The sequence below is a fragment of the Rhinolophus sinicus genome, linkage group LG02 (genome assembly GCF_036562045.2).
Source record: "Rhinolophus sinicus isolate RSC01 linkage group LG02, ASM3656204v1, whole genome shotgun sequence".
NCBI lineage: Eukaryota > Metazoa > Chordata > Mammalia > Chiroptera > Rhinolophidae > Rhinolophus > Rhinolophus sinicus.
The window spans coordinates 120,617,472-120,635,342 of record NC_133752.1 but is presented as its reverse complement, the minus strand read 5'-3'; the positions used below and the strand labels follow the sequence as shown (position 1 = coordinate 120,635,342).

The 17,871-nt window shown below is 33.6% G+C and overlaps 1 protein-coding gene across 2 annotated transcripts in view; it reads left to right on the top strand.

Moving 5' to 3' along the window:
- TMTC3 (transmembrane O-mannosyltransferase targeting cadherins 3) overlaps window positions 1-17,871 on the top strand; it is a 46,137-nt gene that overhangs the window by 18,926 nt on the left and 9,340 nt on the right. For both annotated transcript variants that reach the window (XM_074325305.1, XM_074325306.1), the window contains 4 exons: window positions 4,844-5,096; window positions 8,776-8,924; window positions 10,620-10,740; window positions 12,636-12,747. In XM_074325305.1, the coding sequence (XP_074181406.1) occupies window positions 4,844-5,096; window positions 8,776-8,924; window positions 10,620-10,740; window positions 12,636-12,747 (635 nt within the window). The remainder of the gene's footprint in view (window positions 1-4,843; window positions 5,097-8,775; window positions 8,925-10,619; window positions 10,741-12,635; window positions 12,748-17,871) is intronic.

The following is a 17,871-nucleotide window of genomic DNA, read 5'->3' as shown; positions in this document are numbered from 1 at the left end:
ATAAGTCTTTGCTGTGATTTTTTAGTGATTGCTTTGTGGTTTTTTGTATATGTCCTGTATCACAGTTTATTTTCAAAGGATACTATAATTGTAAGTATATGTAGTATAAATGTCAGCGTCTATAGTATAAGCATATATATAATTAATAAATTCTTATATAAACATATAAATTGCTTTTGTGCTTTTTGCATACATATTCCTTGAGTATAAATTATAAATGCCACAATACATTGTTGTTGTTATTTTCTGCTTTAAACAATTAACTTTGGAAGAGATTTAAATAATTTTTTAAAGTTATTTATATTAACGCATACAGCTACCATTTCTCGTGTTCTTCAGTTCTTTATTAGATCAAGATCTTCATTTGGTACCATTTTCTTTGTGACTGAAGGACTTTAACATTTCTTGACATGTAGGTCTGCTGGTGATCAATTCTTTTAGCATTTATATCTAAAAATATCTTTATTTTGCCTTTGTTTTTGAACAGTATTATCCCTGAGTGTAGAATTCTACATTGGCTGGTTTTCTTTCGGTACTCTAAAAATATTACTCTTCTATTTTTTGTTTTACATTGTTTTCCATGGGAAAGCTTCTGTCATCCTTATCTTTATGCTTCTGCAGGTAGTGTGTCTTTTCTGTGAAGCTTTTAATATTTTTTCTTTATCATTGTTTCTCTCCTCTTTATTTTTTCAGACATAATTGACATGTAACGTGGTATTAGTTTTAGGTGTACAACATAATGATTTGATGTATAGACAGAGAAATGATTACCATAAGCTTAGTTAATATCGCCACACATTAATTACATTTTTTTTTTCTTGTGATAAAAACTGTTAAGATCTACTCTCTTAGCAGCTGTCAAATACACAATACTATGTGGTTAACTATAGTCACCATGCTATACGTTACATCCCCAGGACTCACTCATCTTAAAACTGGAAGTTTGGGTGAAGGTAGTCCAAAGGTACAAACTTTCAGTCGCTATTTCTTTTATCTTCATGTTTCTTGTGTTTGGGTTAATTGAGGTGTTTAGAATCTGTAGGTTTTACTACTTTATATATCCTTTGGAAATTTTTTAGCTATTCTTGAAGTTTTTTTCTGTCCTCTCTCCTTCTTGTGGGACTCCAATTACGTGTATATTAGGCTTCTTGAAGTTGTTTCACTGATACTCTGTTCATTCTCCCCACCCCCAAAACTATTTTCCCTTGGATTTCATTTTGGATTGTGTTTTGTTTTTTTCCCTGTGTCTTCAAGTTCACTTATTTTTCTTCTGCAATGTCTAATCGGCCCTTAATTTCTTACGGTTATTTTTCATCTCAGTTTCATCTCTAGAAGTTCTGTTTGAGGCATTTTTACTTGTTTAATGTCTCTGCATGTTCTAGTGCTTTAAAGTCCTTGTCTACTAATTTTGTCATCTGTCATTTCTTGGTCAGTTTTGATTGAATAATTTTTCTCTTTCTGGATTGTATTTTTATACTTCACATGTCTGGTAATTTTTAAACCAGTGCCATTTGTTCTGGGATGCATTTATTTACAAAATGTCTCATCCTCTAGCCTTGCTCTTAAGCTGTTTTATGAGATCACGGCAGCATTTATGTTAGGGCTAATTTGTCTCCCCTACTGACACAAGACCCTTTTGACTTTCCGATGGACTGTGAATTATGAGGATTTGCACCCTGGCTGCTGAGGAACTATTCCTAGCTGTGTGTGATACTTGGGAATTTTTATCTAATCTTTTTGGGAGGTACTTCCCTAATCATATAAGTTTTCCTAGGACTGCTATAACGAATTACCAGAAACAGGGTAGGTTAAAGCAACAGAAATTTATTCTCACAGCATTGGAGGTCAGAAGTCCAAAATCAAGGTGTAGGGCACAGTTGATTCCTTCTGACGGCTCTGAGGAAGACTCTGTTCTGTGTCTTTTTCCAAGCTTCTGGTGTTTGCTGGCAATCTTTGGCATTCTTTGACAAGTTGCTACATCATCCACTCAGCTTTATCTTTACCTGGCCCTGTTCTCCGTGTGTTTGTCTTTATTCTCTCCTCTCTGTATAAGAACGCCTGTCATTGGATTGAGGCCCCCCCCCCCCAATCCAGTATAACCTCATCTTCACTCAACCTAATGTAATGGCAAAGACCCTGTTTCTAAATAACATCACATTCTAAGGTGCTGGGTAGACATTAATTTGGGGGAGACATGATTCAACCCCACCACACTGACCCTTGAGTATTTCCTCACATCATTATGCCGGTCAGTTCTCATCAGTGCTAAAAACTGAAGAGAGACCTTATAGCTCTCCTGAGTTTTCTTTCTCAGCAGCTGTCCTCTGGCTGATATTCTGCGTCCTCACTCCAGCCCCCTGGGCTCCTCGGTTTCCCAGCTTCATCTTCTCAACTCAGGGGTACTAGTGGGCTCTGCCAGGTTCTGCCTGACAGCTCCAAAGACTAAACTCTCCAGGTCGGGCTCCCCTCATTTGTTTGTCTTCCGTCAGGTATAACTGTAGAAATGTCCTTTGTTTGATGCTCAGTGTGTTTAAAAAAAAAACAATGTTTTATATATCTTGTCCAGTTTTTTAGTTGTTTAAGGCTAGAAGCAAAACTTACCCTGAATTTTAACAATCTGCTTTTTCTTGCTCTACCATTTAGCATTTTTTCTATTTCACCTTATTGGGCTAAAATTTTAAATGAAGTTTATACTCGTTCTCTATTCAGTTTTCAGTAACTGACATTACAAGCAAAAACTTTTTTTTACCAAAAAGCCAAAATGCATTCATGTTGCTATCTATGATAATGCATTGCTAGCCTGGTTAGATAAATTTTATTCAGATAGTTCTGTGTCCAGCACTATCTTCGTGATATTTTTCATATAATTATCATTTTCAATAGTATTTTTTTCTTTAAAGAATCATTACATTTTAACTTCATAAATATTTACCTTCAAGTCTAGCCATGGTAAACTGAACAACTCATTTAAGTATTAAAGTATGGGAAATAGATTGAATTGTACATATATACTCTATATTTCTTTCTTCACCCTTTAGTTTCAGTGTTTTTATTCTGTTTGTCATTCCTTTTAGAGAATTTGATATCCCATCTTCAATTTTACAATATGAAAGTATGGTTAATAGGTGTAAATGTATTTACTTTGTTTGTGTGTTTGTGGATGGGTATATAGAGTGTGTTACTGTTTCTCCGAAAATAACACCTAGCAGGACCATCAGTTTTAATGCGTCTTTTGGAGCAAAAATTAATATAAGACTCAGTCTTATTTTAAAATATTATAAGACCGGGTCTTATAATACAATACAATACAATACGATACCGATACCAATACCGATACCAATACCACAAATACAATACCCGGGTCTTACATTAATTTTTTTCTCCAGAAGATACATTAGAGCTGATGATCGGCTAGGTCTTGTTTTCGCGGAAACACGGTATATATAAGTATATATTTGTGTGTGTATATATAAATTTTATTCTATTTCATTACCTTGTGAAGTTGATTATAGTATGATTTGACATACTTTGATATATAGTCTTTCTCTACAGTTCAGTTATTAAATTAGCTATCCTAAATAAACTGTTAATCATAAAAATGAATTCTGAATAGTAAGTTTTAGCTACAGGAAAAAAGGTAGCTTTGTATTCAGTTCTGTTGATTATTTTGAGAATTCAAGCCCTGATTCTCAAGATTTATTATTTTCCATATATGTAGATACTCAAATATGAAAATTTTAAATATTATTTGTCAAATAGTAATTTTTCTCAACCATTTGATACTTTTAAGAAGAGCAAATCAAATGAGTGGTAAAGGTTGGTTTTTCATTGACTTATTCATCTTAAAATCAGAAATTGGGTTTTTAAAGGACTGTATATTAATATTGCCAATAAAATCTAGAACATAGCCTAAAGAAATGAAAATCTGGTTAGTCATTTGAAATATAAACCAGGATACAAGCTTATTTTAATACATACTAGGAGGAAAAGTAGAACACAAATAAACTGTTACATAGGCCCATAGAGTTAGTACTTTCCTGGAAATTTGGTTTTTAACTTCCTAGAAGTCTAAGCAAAGAGGGAAAGCTCTTACCGTGTTTCCCCAAAAATAAGACCTAGCCGGACCACCAGCTCTAATGTGTCTTTTGGAGCAAAAATTAATACAAGACCCGGTATTATATCATACTATATTATTTTATGTTATATTATATTATACCCAGTCTTATATTAAAATGAGACCGGATCTTATATTAATTTTTTCTCCAAAAGACGTATTAGAGCTGATGGTCTGGTTAGGTCTTATCTTCAGGGAAACATGGTATGTGGTAAAACTTCTGTGTCTGTGACAAGAGAAAAACAGTAATTCTTTCTAAGAAGCATCATTTTTATGAGCCTTTAGTACTGAAAAAACTTTATATTAGAAAAACATTGGTTAGTGTTCTCAGAAGCATTCATATAACACATACAACAATGAATCTTATAAAACTTACTACTTTTGTTAAGAAGGTGGTAATTTGATGAAAGTACATCTGCAGTGTCAATATTATTATAGTATACATGTATGAATTATTCTAATAACAAACTAGAAATGGATAACCTGCATGCCCTTCAATCAGTTCTTTATAAATATCACTCTTCTCAACTAGACATTTCATAAAGATGAGACAATTTGAACTTGGGCAAGAATCTGAGGTAGTCATTAAAAATATTTTTGTCTTCTGTTTAATGAGATTACATCGAAAATACAGCTTTTATTATTGTTCAGTATTTTATATATGTTATGTATTAATTTTATGTTTAGGAAATTTTTAGTTTGAACAACTTTTTTTCATTCTTTATGCAGGTTTGATAACCCAGCTGCTGTAAGCCCAACTCCTACAAGACAGCTAACTTTTAACTACCTCCTTCCTGTGAATGCTTGGCTCCTATTAAATCCTTCAGAGCTCTGCTGTGATTGGACCATGGGAACAATACCACTTATAGAGTCATTTCTAGATATTCGAAATCTTGCCACCTTTACTTTCTTTTTCCTTTTGGTGGCTTTGGGAGTATTCAGTCTCAGATATCCTGGTGATTCCTCTAAGACTGTTTTAATGGTAAGAAATTTCTTTATTTTTCAATAATATTACATTCCGTTGGTTAAGAGACTGCCTTTAATTCATTAAAAGCATCCTTTTAGAAACAGTCTTTTTTGTTCAACATCATCTTAATTTATATACTTACATTAGGTTACCCTAAAATTATATATCAGAATTTGACATGCAAGCATAATTTGACATATACCGGGGGTTCCAAAAAAATGTATGCAAGTGAACACTTTGGTCAAAATTGCTCAAGCAGTAGTTCGCCATAATTAGAAGTGTCTGGACGCTGATGGTAACCACTTTGAGCAGCTCTTGTAATTGCAGAAGTCAAACGTGACTTGTATTTATCTTTCGTTATCGGTATATGTTGAGTATTACAATTTTAATAGTTTTTTCCTTTCTTAAAACGTGTATATATTTTTTTGCACCGTCTGTATATTTAGCATATAAAACAAAAACTGATATAAATTTCCCTAATTTAGTAGGAAATCTGAAATCATGCAGCATCCTTTTGGCATCAATTTTTCCTCATTTCTTAGCTTTACCTAACTAGATTGTCTATTTTCTAAAGAAATGAGTCATATTATATACTTTTTTGTTTTCTTGGCACAGAGAAGAGTGTCATGTAAGGTATGCAGCCAGAAATATATAGCTCTTCAGTTCTCGTTAGCAAGATTCGTTAGCAGTACCTCCCTTAGGTATTTCTTACTATGTTCAGAGAACTCTGATTGTTTGAAAAGTCTTTGCTTTTTTCTTTTTCTGAAATCTGTTTCTTTGTAATTTTCTTATGCTGCTCTAACATGTTACTCATAACAGTTCTGAAGACTCTTCCTCTAAATTCTTGAAGACAATAATCTTTCACATTTTCTTGAATCAGAAAGTGTTATACTTTGCAAATATATCATTTTTGGCTGGAGCCTCTAGATTCATTTATCCATTCTATTAAAAATTTTTATCTCAACCTATGTATTAGGCAGCATTATAGGCACTAAGAATGTGATAACAAAAAGAAATACAAGGACCTCATTTCCAGGGGACTTGCATCCTCGAGAAATTTGAAGCCAATTTCTAAGATACAGAGAAGACTGGAAAAATATAAGAGTTTGAGGAAAGATCATATTTACTATTCACCTTTGATCTGTTTCGTTTGAGCTATCTTTAAAACATCCTAGTGGAGATTTTGAGTATCACCTTGTGTCTAGAATTCAGGGGAGAAGCCTAAGCTACACATAAAATTTTAATTGACTGGCATATAGATATTTATTGAAACCAGGATGTGGATAAGAAGGTGTATGGAGAGGTTATAGAGCAGCCTTTGTCAACTGGGTTTTATGTCTTCTGGGGTTTCATTTTTTGTTTTATGGCATGAGTTTTCTCTGTTAAGTTTGGAAGCATGGTCACCTGCTGAAAGTGACATGGGTCTAAATTTGAGAAAAGTAGTCAAGATTCAAAACATCAAGGAGAGTTAGAGTAAACTACCAAAGAAACCTAAGAATCCTGAGGAGTCTTAAAGATCAATTTGAAGATGGTGATCATGAATTTATGATATTGATCTATTTTGCTTAGCAACTGTCTCTAGTAGTGCATTGTTGCTCAGATAAATACAGACAAGGCAGATATATGGTAGAATACGTCCAAAGCTGAGGTTCTGCTAAAAGAAATGTAATAAAAGGAAGGGTACGTGAATTTAAAGTTTTGGCAAATAAAAAATGATATGTAAAGTGCATAAAAAATAAAGAGAGAATAGTGTCAATGAAATGAACATAGATTTATATAACTTTTATTTTATGTGCATAAATAAGAACAATGGTGACCTTAGGTATAACTGCTTTAAGTATAGTCTTAAACATGCTAATTTTTATGAAGATAGACTCCGAAGATCTCTGGAAAGGATAAGCAGATCAAAGGAGTACCTACTACATGCCAGATACCATGTTAAGGACTTATTAAATAAGATGTTATAAGTATCTCAACAATATAATGTAATTATTAATCCCCATTTTATTTATAAAGAAACAGTTGCAAGGGGATTGATTGTTTACCTTATGTTACATAGGAAGTAAGAAATGAAGCGATTGGTCTGCAAACCCTTGGCTCTTTCCACACTACCTTCCTCCCTTTTAAAGAGTTTACATAAGAAGGGAATTACATTAATCATAGTCAACTAGGTTGGCATATACTAACAGAGAGTGTATTAGAACTTCTAAGTAACTCAATAATCATTAGAGACATTCTTTTATCCAAGAACCAATAGGTTTTTTGAGAGATGGCTTTTCTTTTTTTGTGTAGCTTATGTATCCATCCATGATGCATCTTTGGATCACTTTAACACTTCTAATTCTTTCAAATGAAATTGCTTTAGGGCAGCGATGAATTAATAGGGAATACTTTTTTAAAAAAGGACTACATATTTCAGAACATCTCTATCTGTTTCACAGCTAGCTGATTATTTTTATCAAGCACTTCTGGTAAGTGTTAAATGAATTATGTACTCTTAATCCTTTACCTTTTTGATTAAAAAGGAAACATGAAAATTTCAGACATAAATTGATATAATACTGAGCAATTTGCTGGTAGTGCTTTTCTTCAGATTCAGTATTGCCTCATTACAAATAATTAAAGTTTGATTCATGAGGAAGGTATTCTTTTATATATATACATATAGATATATACATATCTATATGTATATATATGTTTAAGTATAATAAGGAAAAGACATTGTTTCCTCTCAAACTGTTACTGTAGAAGACCCTCAAACTTCCAAAGCTGAAGGAAAAACTTGTTTATTCAATTAGTTACTATAAAACACATAGGGTTAACAAAATGCAGAAGTAGATGTCCATAGAAACAGATGTTCTAATGGCAACTGACTTATTTCCTTCCACAAGTTATTTGTGTGGTAGTTATTTGTGTCCTACTTTTCATAATGGCTTTTTAACCTGGAAACCATATGCCATCCCATTTCAAAACGGGGGAAAAAAAATCACGTCATTTTTGAGAGGTTTTATTTCAGTGTGCAGTGTTAGAATTTTAGAAGTTCTTACTAGAATTTCTTAGAATTAGAGGTCTTAGAATAAAAGACTAAAAGACTTGATTTAAAGAGTACAGTTTTATTTTTATACATACACTAAGCCTCTATTGAATGTATGTGACTTACCAGAATATTATGCAAAGTAAAACGGAGGTACAGAAGTAGTCGTCTGCCATCTTGTCTGAAACATAGCTTATCGATTTCCAATATGATGTGGTTACTTATGTAGTAAAATCATAAAAACTGGCATGTTTAGCTATTTTTATCAACCTTTGTGGATTTGTTTTGTTAAAATCTATTAACATCTTTCTCTGTCAATTTATTTTTACTACATGTAAAAAAATTAGTTAGAGGTAAAAAAATTATATCTTATTTTATATATATTTTCAAGAAATATTTCTTACTTAATTGGTTGAACCTTAATTACAAGTTCTTGCATTGCATTCAAGAAGACTTCATCTCACCTTGCTGAAATACATTTTTTTGTTTGTTGTCATCATCGCTAAATTGCCTTCTTTGTGTTTAAATTAATATTCTTTATAGTATTACTAAAAATGGTCCACCAGTACATTATCCAGATTATTTGATAAAATACTTGAATTTGACTATTGCATGTCCATATATTTTTTTTAATTTAATAAAATATCTTTTTCTTCGTAGGCACTTTGTTTAATGGCATTACCATTTATTCCTGCATCGAACCTTTTTTTTCCAGTTGGATTTGTGGTTGCTGAGCGAGTATTATATGTTCCTAGCATGGGGTTCTGTATTTTGGTAGCCCATGGATGGCAGAAAATATCAAATAAAAGGTGAATTTAAATACTCATTTAATGCTTACTAACTATAGTATCAAATATGATACATTTAAGTATTTTAAATGTTTAGTTCAATTTTATAAGTCAAACTTTTATACTTATGTTTTTCATCTTCATAATCTCCTCATCTTTCTGTAATTCAAATTAGGAAAGCTCCATTGTACCTACCCCATCTTATGTTCTTATATTTATATAATTTTATTTCACAGCCTGAGACATAACATACTTTGAGTCAGACCCAAATGCAAACAAGGGTGTGTGAAACGTATGTAGTAAGCAGTTTGTAATTTCTTGCTAACATTACTGTCTTCACCATAAAACCACTATGTCCTAATTGCCTGAAACTAACAATTAAGAACAGAGTAGTCACTCTTATGTATATAAGACATGGTCAATGTCTCTTTCTCACCTCCAGTCACCCTTCATTCAACCCACAGAATTCTAACTTCTTTCTATATCATTTACTAACACAGATAACAAACTGCCTCCTAGGAGCTAAATCCAGTCAATGCTTTTTATTTAAAATTGATTTCTCTGGCATCTGTAAAAACTTTAGATTCTCTTTCACATCTGTTCATTTCTGCTCTAAATATTCTCTTAATTCTTCTTGCTATACCTACTCTCTAAATATATATGTTTGTTGTTTTTTTGAGTTTCACTCATAGCCATTTTTCCCACATTGCATATTATCCCTGGATGATCTCATCTATGTCTACAATATTAACTACTATCTACCAAAACTTTTCTCTCACCTTCTACCCATATCTCCATTTATAATCACTACCGGTATTTGAATGCCTGCCGGGCCGTTTAGACTTGTTTTCTCATTGAACCCTCACACTCCTTAACTCTATGTTGCAAATTTTTAAATTGAAGCTCCTACAGGTTACCTGAATTTTACAGGAACACACAGCTAGTGAACAGCAGAGTCTTCATTCATATGTGCAACTACTTCCAATGTCCATGTTCTTTCTGATTCTTGTACCCTTATCCTGGTTAACTGGATTTATCAAAATGAAAGAAATTGTGAGCTGTGTTACCAGGACAAAAACACAGACTCTGAGAACATTAGTACTAAATGAGATCATAGGGATTATTGAAGTATACCATCTTTTTATAGATGAGGAATTGAGTCCCAAATAATTAGCCTAAAGTATATAAGTAATTTGCATCTATTTTATAAAGAGGTAACGTTTACTATGATTTTTAATAATTCTAGCTTTCAAATGTAAAATTATTTTAAGAATGTCATGAAAATCTGTGATACGTGAACGTAAGCAGAAATGTTTTTAAATGTAATAAATGATGAGATTGACCTTATAAACACAAGTAAGAATATTCAGGTTGTAGGTAATGTTACAAAGGACTTTAAATGTAAAAAGTCACAATTAAAAACTGGTTTTATCAATTTTTTGTTATCAACTCTAATAACAAAGTCGCTTTTGAAATAGAGGCCAATATTGGAATATTTAATGAAATTGAAGACTGAAGTGAAAGGTAGTATTCATAATATTTCATTTTTTTGGTGGTGTTGTTTCTGAAGTTGGATGATTATTAGGACAATCCCTGTCCTTTAGAATAAATTCAAACATGACATTTGGGGACATTTAACATATGTCTTACCTCTGTTCAGAAAGGTAAAATGCTTTTGGTGATAGAGATAATTTGTTTTGTTTTATTCTCAAACAGTGTATTAAAAAAGTTATCCTGGGTTTGTCTGTCTATGGTGATATTCACTCATGCCTTAAAAACACTCCACAGAAATTGGGATTGGGAATCTGAATATACATTGTTTATGTCAGCCTTGAAGGTAAGGTATCATCCAGAATGACAGGAAAGTATGTCATCAATTACTTCTTATAGCTGTGTCTAAGGTGTTTGAACTTTACTTTTAATAGACATGTAACTGTCAATATTAAGTACTTCACCAAAAGATTAATAAAAATTGTACTTTATGTAATATATACCATAATCAGTGCTCTGAATAGTACTTACCTGTATGTCCACAGCATGTATAAATAATTACCTAATTGCTATACAGTTGTTAGAAGCTCAAATGATAAAATGGTTAAATAAGAATACTATTTTTAATTGGTTATAAGGTACACATTTTTTAACCTTTTAACATTGCTGAAATTAGAATACATCTTACAGTGAAAGGCATCTTATAATTAATTAGTGACTTTTTTCTTTCTTAATGGTGCATAAAACAATGGTGAGTCTTAATAATTGATGGCACCTTAGATTCAATGAAATAAAATACATGGCAAAAAAAAAATGGCACCCTACTATGTGGAAGACAACCAACCAATGGTTATATAATACTATAGGAAAGATGGGAAGTGGACTAAAGGAGTGATACAGCATTTCTATAGAATGGACAACATAAATAAGAATAAGTTCTTTTTAAAAATCACAAAATTTGTTTTCTAGTTACAAGCAAAGATTTGTTTTTCAGGTGCTCCCTTCCTGGTGCCCCTCTTCAAATCTCTAAATCTTAACTTCCTTTTGACTATTTCTCTACTCTCCACTGCCTAGCTTAACTGTATCACTGCCTCATTGCAGTATGTGTGACTTCTTAATTTGACATCCACTTAAGATCAGGTGACTATCCTCTTAAACCACTCAGTAACTCCATTATCTCCCCTTGCTCCAAAGTCTGCAAACAAATGAGCCTTCATTACCATTCTTATACATCCACACCCCTGGAATTCTAATGGAGCCCCATAATTTTCAGGAATTTTACTTGTCCTTACTCCCAGGACAATACTGAAAACCACGGCCCCAATCACTGCAGTTAGTTCCTTGGCTAGGTACCATCCTCTGCCATCAGGAGCACCGTGACCATCTGTGGACCCTGAAAGCACAGATCAATGTAGAACTTTAATCCCAGGGTTCTCATTACCATAATAGAATACATAATTAACTTTACTGGAGCCTGAAAATAAGTAATTAGTGCAATGTTTAAACACATTTTCATGATCGAATACCTTTTCTCCCAAAAGAATGTAAGTAGTAGAGCAGGAGTTTTCAAACAGCACAATGCTTCGATCAAATAAAATTTTTTGTAAAATTCTAGTTTATAAAATAGATGCAATCAGACTGCTGTGGTTAGTATGTTGATGTTAAACAGAAGGAGAGAGTAAATTTGATGAAGAAGCGTTCTTTGGCTCTTTTCTCATCTCCAGGGACATTTCCATGGAACACTCCATTCCAGTAGAAAACCACACAAATATCTGTGTTAGTTGGAGTCTTTTTTTTTTTTCTGGGAGAAAATCCAAGTAATTTTTTTCCTGTTTTATTGAGATATAATTTACATAAACTTTGTATTAGTTTAAGGTGTACAACATAATGATTTGATAATTTGTTTTTATTACAAAATGATTACCACAATAAGTTAACATCCATCATCTCACATAGTTACAGTTTTTTTCTTGTGATGAGAACTTTTAAGATCTACTCTATTCCTGATTTTTAAATATACAATATAGTATTGTTAACTGTAGTCACCATGCTGCAAGTTCCATCCGCAGGACTTACTTACCTTGTAATTGGAAATTTGTACCTTTTGGGCACCATTACCTATTCATGGACATCTCCATGGAACAGCCCATTCCTAACAGTATATCAAACAAATAGCTGTAGTAATTGGAGTTGTATTTTTTTAAACTGTAACTGATTTATGTCTGTACTTGTATATTTAAGGTAAATAAAAACAATGCCAAATTATGGAATAATGTGGGTCATGCTCTGGAAAATGAAAAGAACTTTGAGAGAGCTTTGAAATACTTCTTACAGGCTACTTATGTTCAACCAGGTAAGCATTATTAATTAACAGAATTATTTGAATAGTTTTTCTTTTTAAAAACTTGATTATATTTGGGAAAATAGGGTAGAGTTTATTTTCAAACTTTGAGTGATTTGAATACTACCAGTATTCAATGATGGCTTATTTTGAATTGGGTTATATGCTAAAACTACTTATATAAGATATTTAAGGAGTTTTTTTAAAACGTAGTGGAATTGTTGAGTGGCACTGATGAGCAATTCTGGTGGAATCATAGGTGCAAGAGCCTGATGCAAGAGAGGGTAGGAAGAATAATTGGAAACAATTGGTAATGAAAACTTTTATAAAGGGGATTGATAAATGGCAGTGGTGCTGAGTATGGGATCACAGGAGGGTAGTAGGGGTATTTTATTTTTCATTTTAAGATGGGAAAAACAGCACGTGTGCAGCTAATCTGCTGAAGCTGGGAAAAGTAATAATTCCAGGTCGGGGGACTAATTACTGGATTAATGTCCTTGAACAGATGAGATTAATAGGTTCTGGTGCACAAGTTGAGGACTTCAGTTAGTCGTAGAACTGATAGATATCCTGTGGTAACAGGGAAGACAGTATATATGGACATGACAATGGGCAGGTGAATAAATGACGTGGAGGAAGCTTCTGGGTTTTGCCCTCTGTTTGCCTCTGTTTTCTCAGTGAAATAGAAAGCAAAGTCATCACAAACTTCAATGTACCTATTAATCACTTGGAGATCTTGTTAAGGTGTATGTTCTGATGTATAGAGGTTTAGAGTAGGACCTGAAGTTCTGCATTTCTAGTAAGTTCCCATGATGCTTAGCCATGGATCCCACTTTAATAAACAATGATCTAGGAAAGTATATAGAGAAGGAAAATAATATAATTACCAAGCAGCTATAACACCCTACTTGAGATTAGGAGTACTTAATTTAAAATTAAACCAGTTGATGTAGTTATATGTTTTTATGTGTTTTTCTCCTACTGCTTTACAGCTGTAGTGGTACAGGCATGGATCATTCAAATAAACAGGATTAGGATTTTGTCCTATAAAAGGAGTGGTTATAATAACGGAACACAGAATCTAAGCTGGTGAAGGAGGGATGTGAGGGAGGGTAAGGGATGAAGGAAAGGTGACAGGATCAGTGGTTTATAGATCTGAAAAATCGTTGGTGTCTGAATCGAGTCTAGCTAGAGTATAAAATTTTTCAATAGGAATGCTCTTGGTGTTTCGAGTGTGCAGAATTGCATTTCAGGACATGTACCAAACGTGACCCCCCATCCACCAAATGCCATCATTACTTTCCATTCAGAATAATGACCAAAAAGTGCCACCACACACACTTTTCTAAATATCCTCAGAGGGGTGGGGAGTGGCAGGCACTGTCCCCTTTTTTCTATTAGATGTGACTATGGCCATTAAAATAACTATTTAAAGAAAGATGGAGGTGAAAGTCTTTGGAAGAAAAGACATCAAGGCCACGTATTAGAAGATCCATCTGTGTAGATTTTAACATCACTAAGAATTTTGAAAACTTTGATGTTGGAGAGAATGACAAGGATCCGGGAGCTATGACGGTGACTGCAGCAAGGCAAGATAGTGGACAATAGAGTTGAATGACCAGAAATTCAGAGAAAAGTGATTGTAAAATGGAATGACAATGATCTGACAATGGCGAGGATCCAAGAGGACACCTCCCAGACCCTTCCTTCAGGCCCAGAGTGAACCCAGGATGAAAGGGCACAGTCACCACTGGGAGGCGCTGCAGTCTGAGCCATGTCCCCGAAGCAAAGCCACATTTCAGTTACAGAAAGGTGAAGAGAAAGTTCTAGAAATAGAAATGATGGTCTGGCTTTCCAGTTTTTAGGAACATCTCAGGTAGTTTCGTTCCTCTTTGATATATAGGGTACATGTCTTGGGTTCCCTCACCTCTTTGCTTCTGTTCATGTTCTTTGAGCCTAGAATTCCCCCATCCCCCTTCCTTCCCACCCACCTTCTACCATATCCTGCCCATCTCTTACAACTCATCTAACTGAAAAACCCTCCTATCTTTCTAGTTAGAAACAAATATTTCTCATCTTTAAAACTCCTTACAACTTCTTCTGTAGCTTCCCTTTGATATTTGTAGTTTTCTATTTAGTACTGTATCCTATTTATGTATTTTAAAAAGTTTTTTTTAATTAAAAACATTTATGTATTTAAGCTGAGGAGCTTCCTAGGGGCAGCATGAACATCTTACTCATCTTTGCATTCCCTGCATCATCCAGCATGGTTTTACCCACAGTCAGCAGTCACTAACTGGTAGTTTTTTTGTTTTGTTTTGTTTTGTTTTTCAAGTTGGTATTATTTGTTGTTGTTGTTGTTGTTGTTTTTTAATTAGTTTCAGGTGCACAAGACAAAGCAAAACTTAGACGTTTATCATTTATATCCCTCACACTGTGTGAACCCCCCTCCCCCCATCCACTATCCCTCTGTACATTCCCCAAATTAATTTTCAAACCCCCATGACCATCTTGTGGTTACCGACTATTTTTCAAAACCTCTCACCTTCCCCTTATCCCCACCCCCCCCGCCCCTCTAGCGACCCTCTGTTTTTCCTCCATGTTTCCAAAACTGTCTCTGATTAGTTCATTCACTTATTCTTTTCTTTAGATTCCACATATAAGTGAACATTATGTTAAGTGAAATAAGTCAGAAAGAGAAAGACAAATACCATATGATCTCACTTACATACTAACTGGTAGTTTTAATTCATTGCTTTCCAAAGCCTTGGTTGGATTCCTTCTCGGAGTTTTTAGGAAAGCAGAGTTATCTTTGATGTCAGACACACAAGGACTTTGAGACTTAGACGACATTATTTAAGCCTCTTCAGCCTTGTCTTTCTCATTTCTAAATTGGAACAGTAGTTTTTTTTCTCATTGCATTGTTTTAAAGACTAAATTAAATGGCATGGGTGTGTATGTATGTGCGTGTTTAATTTTATCTAGTGGGTAGAATACATATCACAAGATGTTACCAGGTGTAGGCCCTCAGTTTTTAATTTAGTACATATTTTTCCTCTTATTGTCAATCGTCATTTTTTGCTGTTTTTTGAACCTGTCTCCTTTAGTATGACTTTCCTACCTCACTCTCAAAAGTGCTCTTTGTAATCAGCCAGACTAGGAGAACAGGTAAACCAGTTGATTACAATTTATTATAAAATAGTACATTAACTTAGAAACGTTGAATTTGGCATTCAGAGTCATCTTGGATTATTCTTTGTTTTTTAGCTATGTTCTTCATAGATAGATTTGACAGATGAATGACATGTAAGGAGGGAAATCAAGAGTCCTTTTTTGTCCCTGTTAGATATACAGATGAAAATAGATTTATAAGTCTGGATACAGGTCAGGACTAGAGATAGAAATTTGGAGTAAGAAGCAAATAGAGGCTATTTAAACTCCTGAAACAGTACAACTTCACAACGAGTAGGGATCAGTAACATTTTAAAGTTAACTTTCAAAAAATCAGAAGGAGTTCAGTCTAAAAGCTCTTCTTGCTTAGCCGAATAAGAATATAAACAGCGGTGGTCTTTGACCAGGTGACATGCATATCATGTTAGATGAACAACTGATTGCAGTGTTTTTTGTTTTGATGATTACAATTGTTTTAAAAAACCCTAATTAACACAGGTAAAATTTTTGCAATTGGAATTACAGTGTCCATAAACACCTTTACAAGACAAGGGTAGATTTTTCTTAAGGAACACCAGACCAAGGTTTGTTTTTGCCTTAAAGTCAATAATTGCCGTTTTAATCTAAGTCCAAATCTTTGAAACTGTTTATATCAAAAGAGAATCATGGACCTGTTCAACTTGGATGCCATCAAGATGGAAATGACTTTCAGAGAGCTTTTAGGAGTTTCCAGATGTTTATCTATTTACGTTTTAAAGGAATTGATAAATTTTTTGTATAAGAAATACTGGAAAGCAACATAGATGCCTAAAGCCATCAGTGTGGGAATGCTCAACTTCACTGTTGGTGGCGCAAGAATTATTAGACAGAGTTAGTTGCCTGTTACTTGCCAGTCTTCCTTTACATGGAATTAAATACAGACAGCTAGATTCAAGCTGCTGTTGGCCTGGATAGTGCACTCAGAATAGCAAGATTGTTCTTTGAAATTCTGTAGCTTTTTAGTCATTTAAATGTCATTGGTTTTTACATCTTGCCTGCTTTTCTTTTCTTTTTTTTCAAATTTACATTTACCTTACCAGTAATGCTGTTTCTTCCTGTAGAATCCCAAAATTTTGTGATGTACAAAGAAATTGCTTAAAAATTATGACTTTCATTTTATTAGCTGTATTGTGCGTATTGCTTTTCTTGCTAACAGCTATCTAATTGCTGTCTTTGTTCATTGAGAACATTGGACTGCTTTATTTACTCTAGTGTCTGAAGTCTTCATTGATGACAATATCTCCTTGCCATAATTCTGAGATCTTGATTCCAGTGGGTAGTAATTTTCCTCATCTTTCATCCAAATAGATAACCTCTTTTGTAAGATTGGTTGGGATTGATTTCAGAAACATTTTAAATACTTAGCTGACATCATTATATTTTTATTTAAACTTTAATTTTGGGGGGATTTTATGTATCCTTCATTTTTCCTAAGTAACTTTCTGATCTCTATAGTAGACAGTGTAAATTTATCTAATGTTAAAAAAAAGTGAGCTTTATAAGAGCAGAGACTACCTACTCTATTTTTATATGCACTTGGTAATGCAATGACTCTCAGACTTGGCTCTACATAAAATTGCCTTTTAAACGTTTTAAAAACATTTTTGCAATCCAATTCCTGAAGATTCTGTTTTGATAGAGGTGCTTGGGGCTAATGTATCTTAATTTTTAAAAGCTACACAGGTATTCTGATTTGCAACCAGGTTTGGAAATGGTTAGCCTAAACATTTTTTTTTCTTGACCCCCTTCTGAGACCCCATGACATTCAGCAGTACATCTAAAAACAGAAATCAGCCTCCTTCCCCAGCCTTGTCTCCTGGTTCTCTAACCAAACCTATACTGCATCTGACAGTTTTTGTGCAGTGCACACAGTTGCCAGCCTGATACATAATGTAGCAAGATCTTAGGACTGTTACTCTCCTCCTA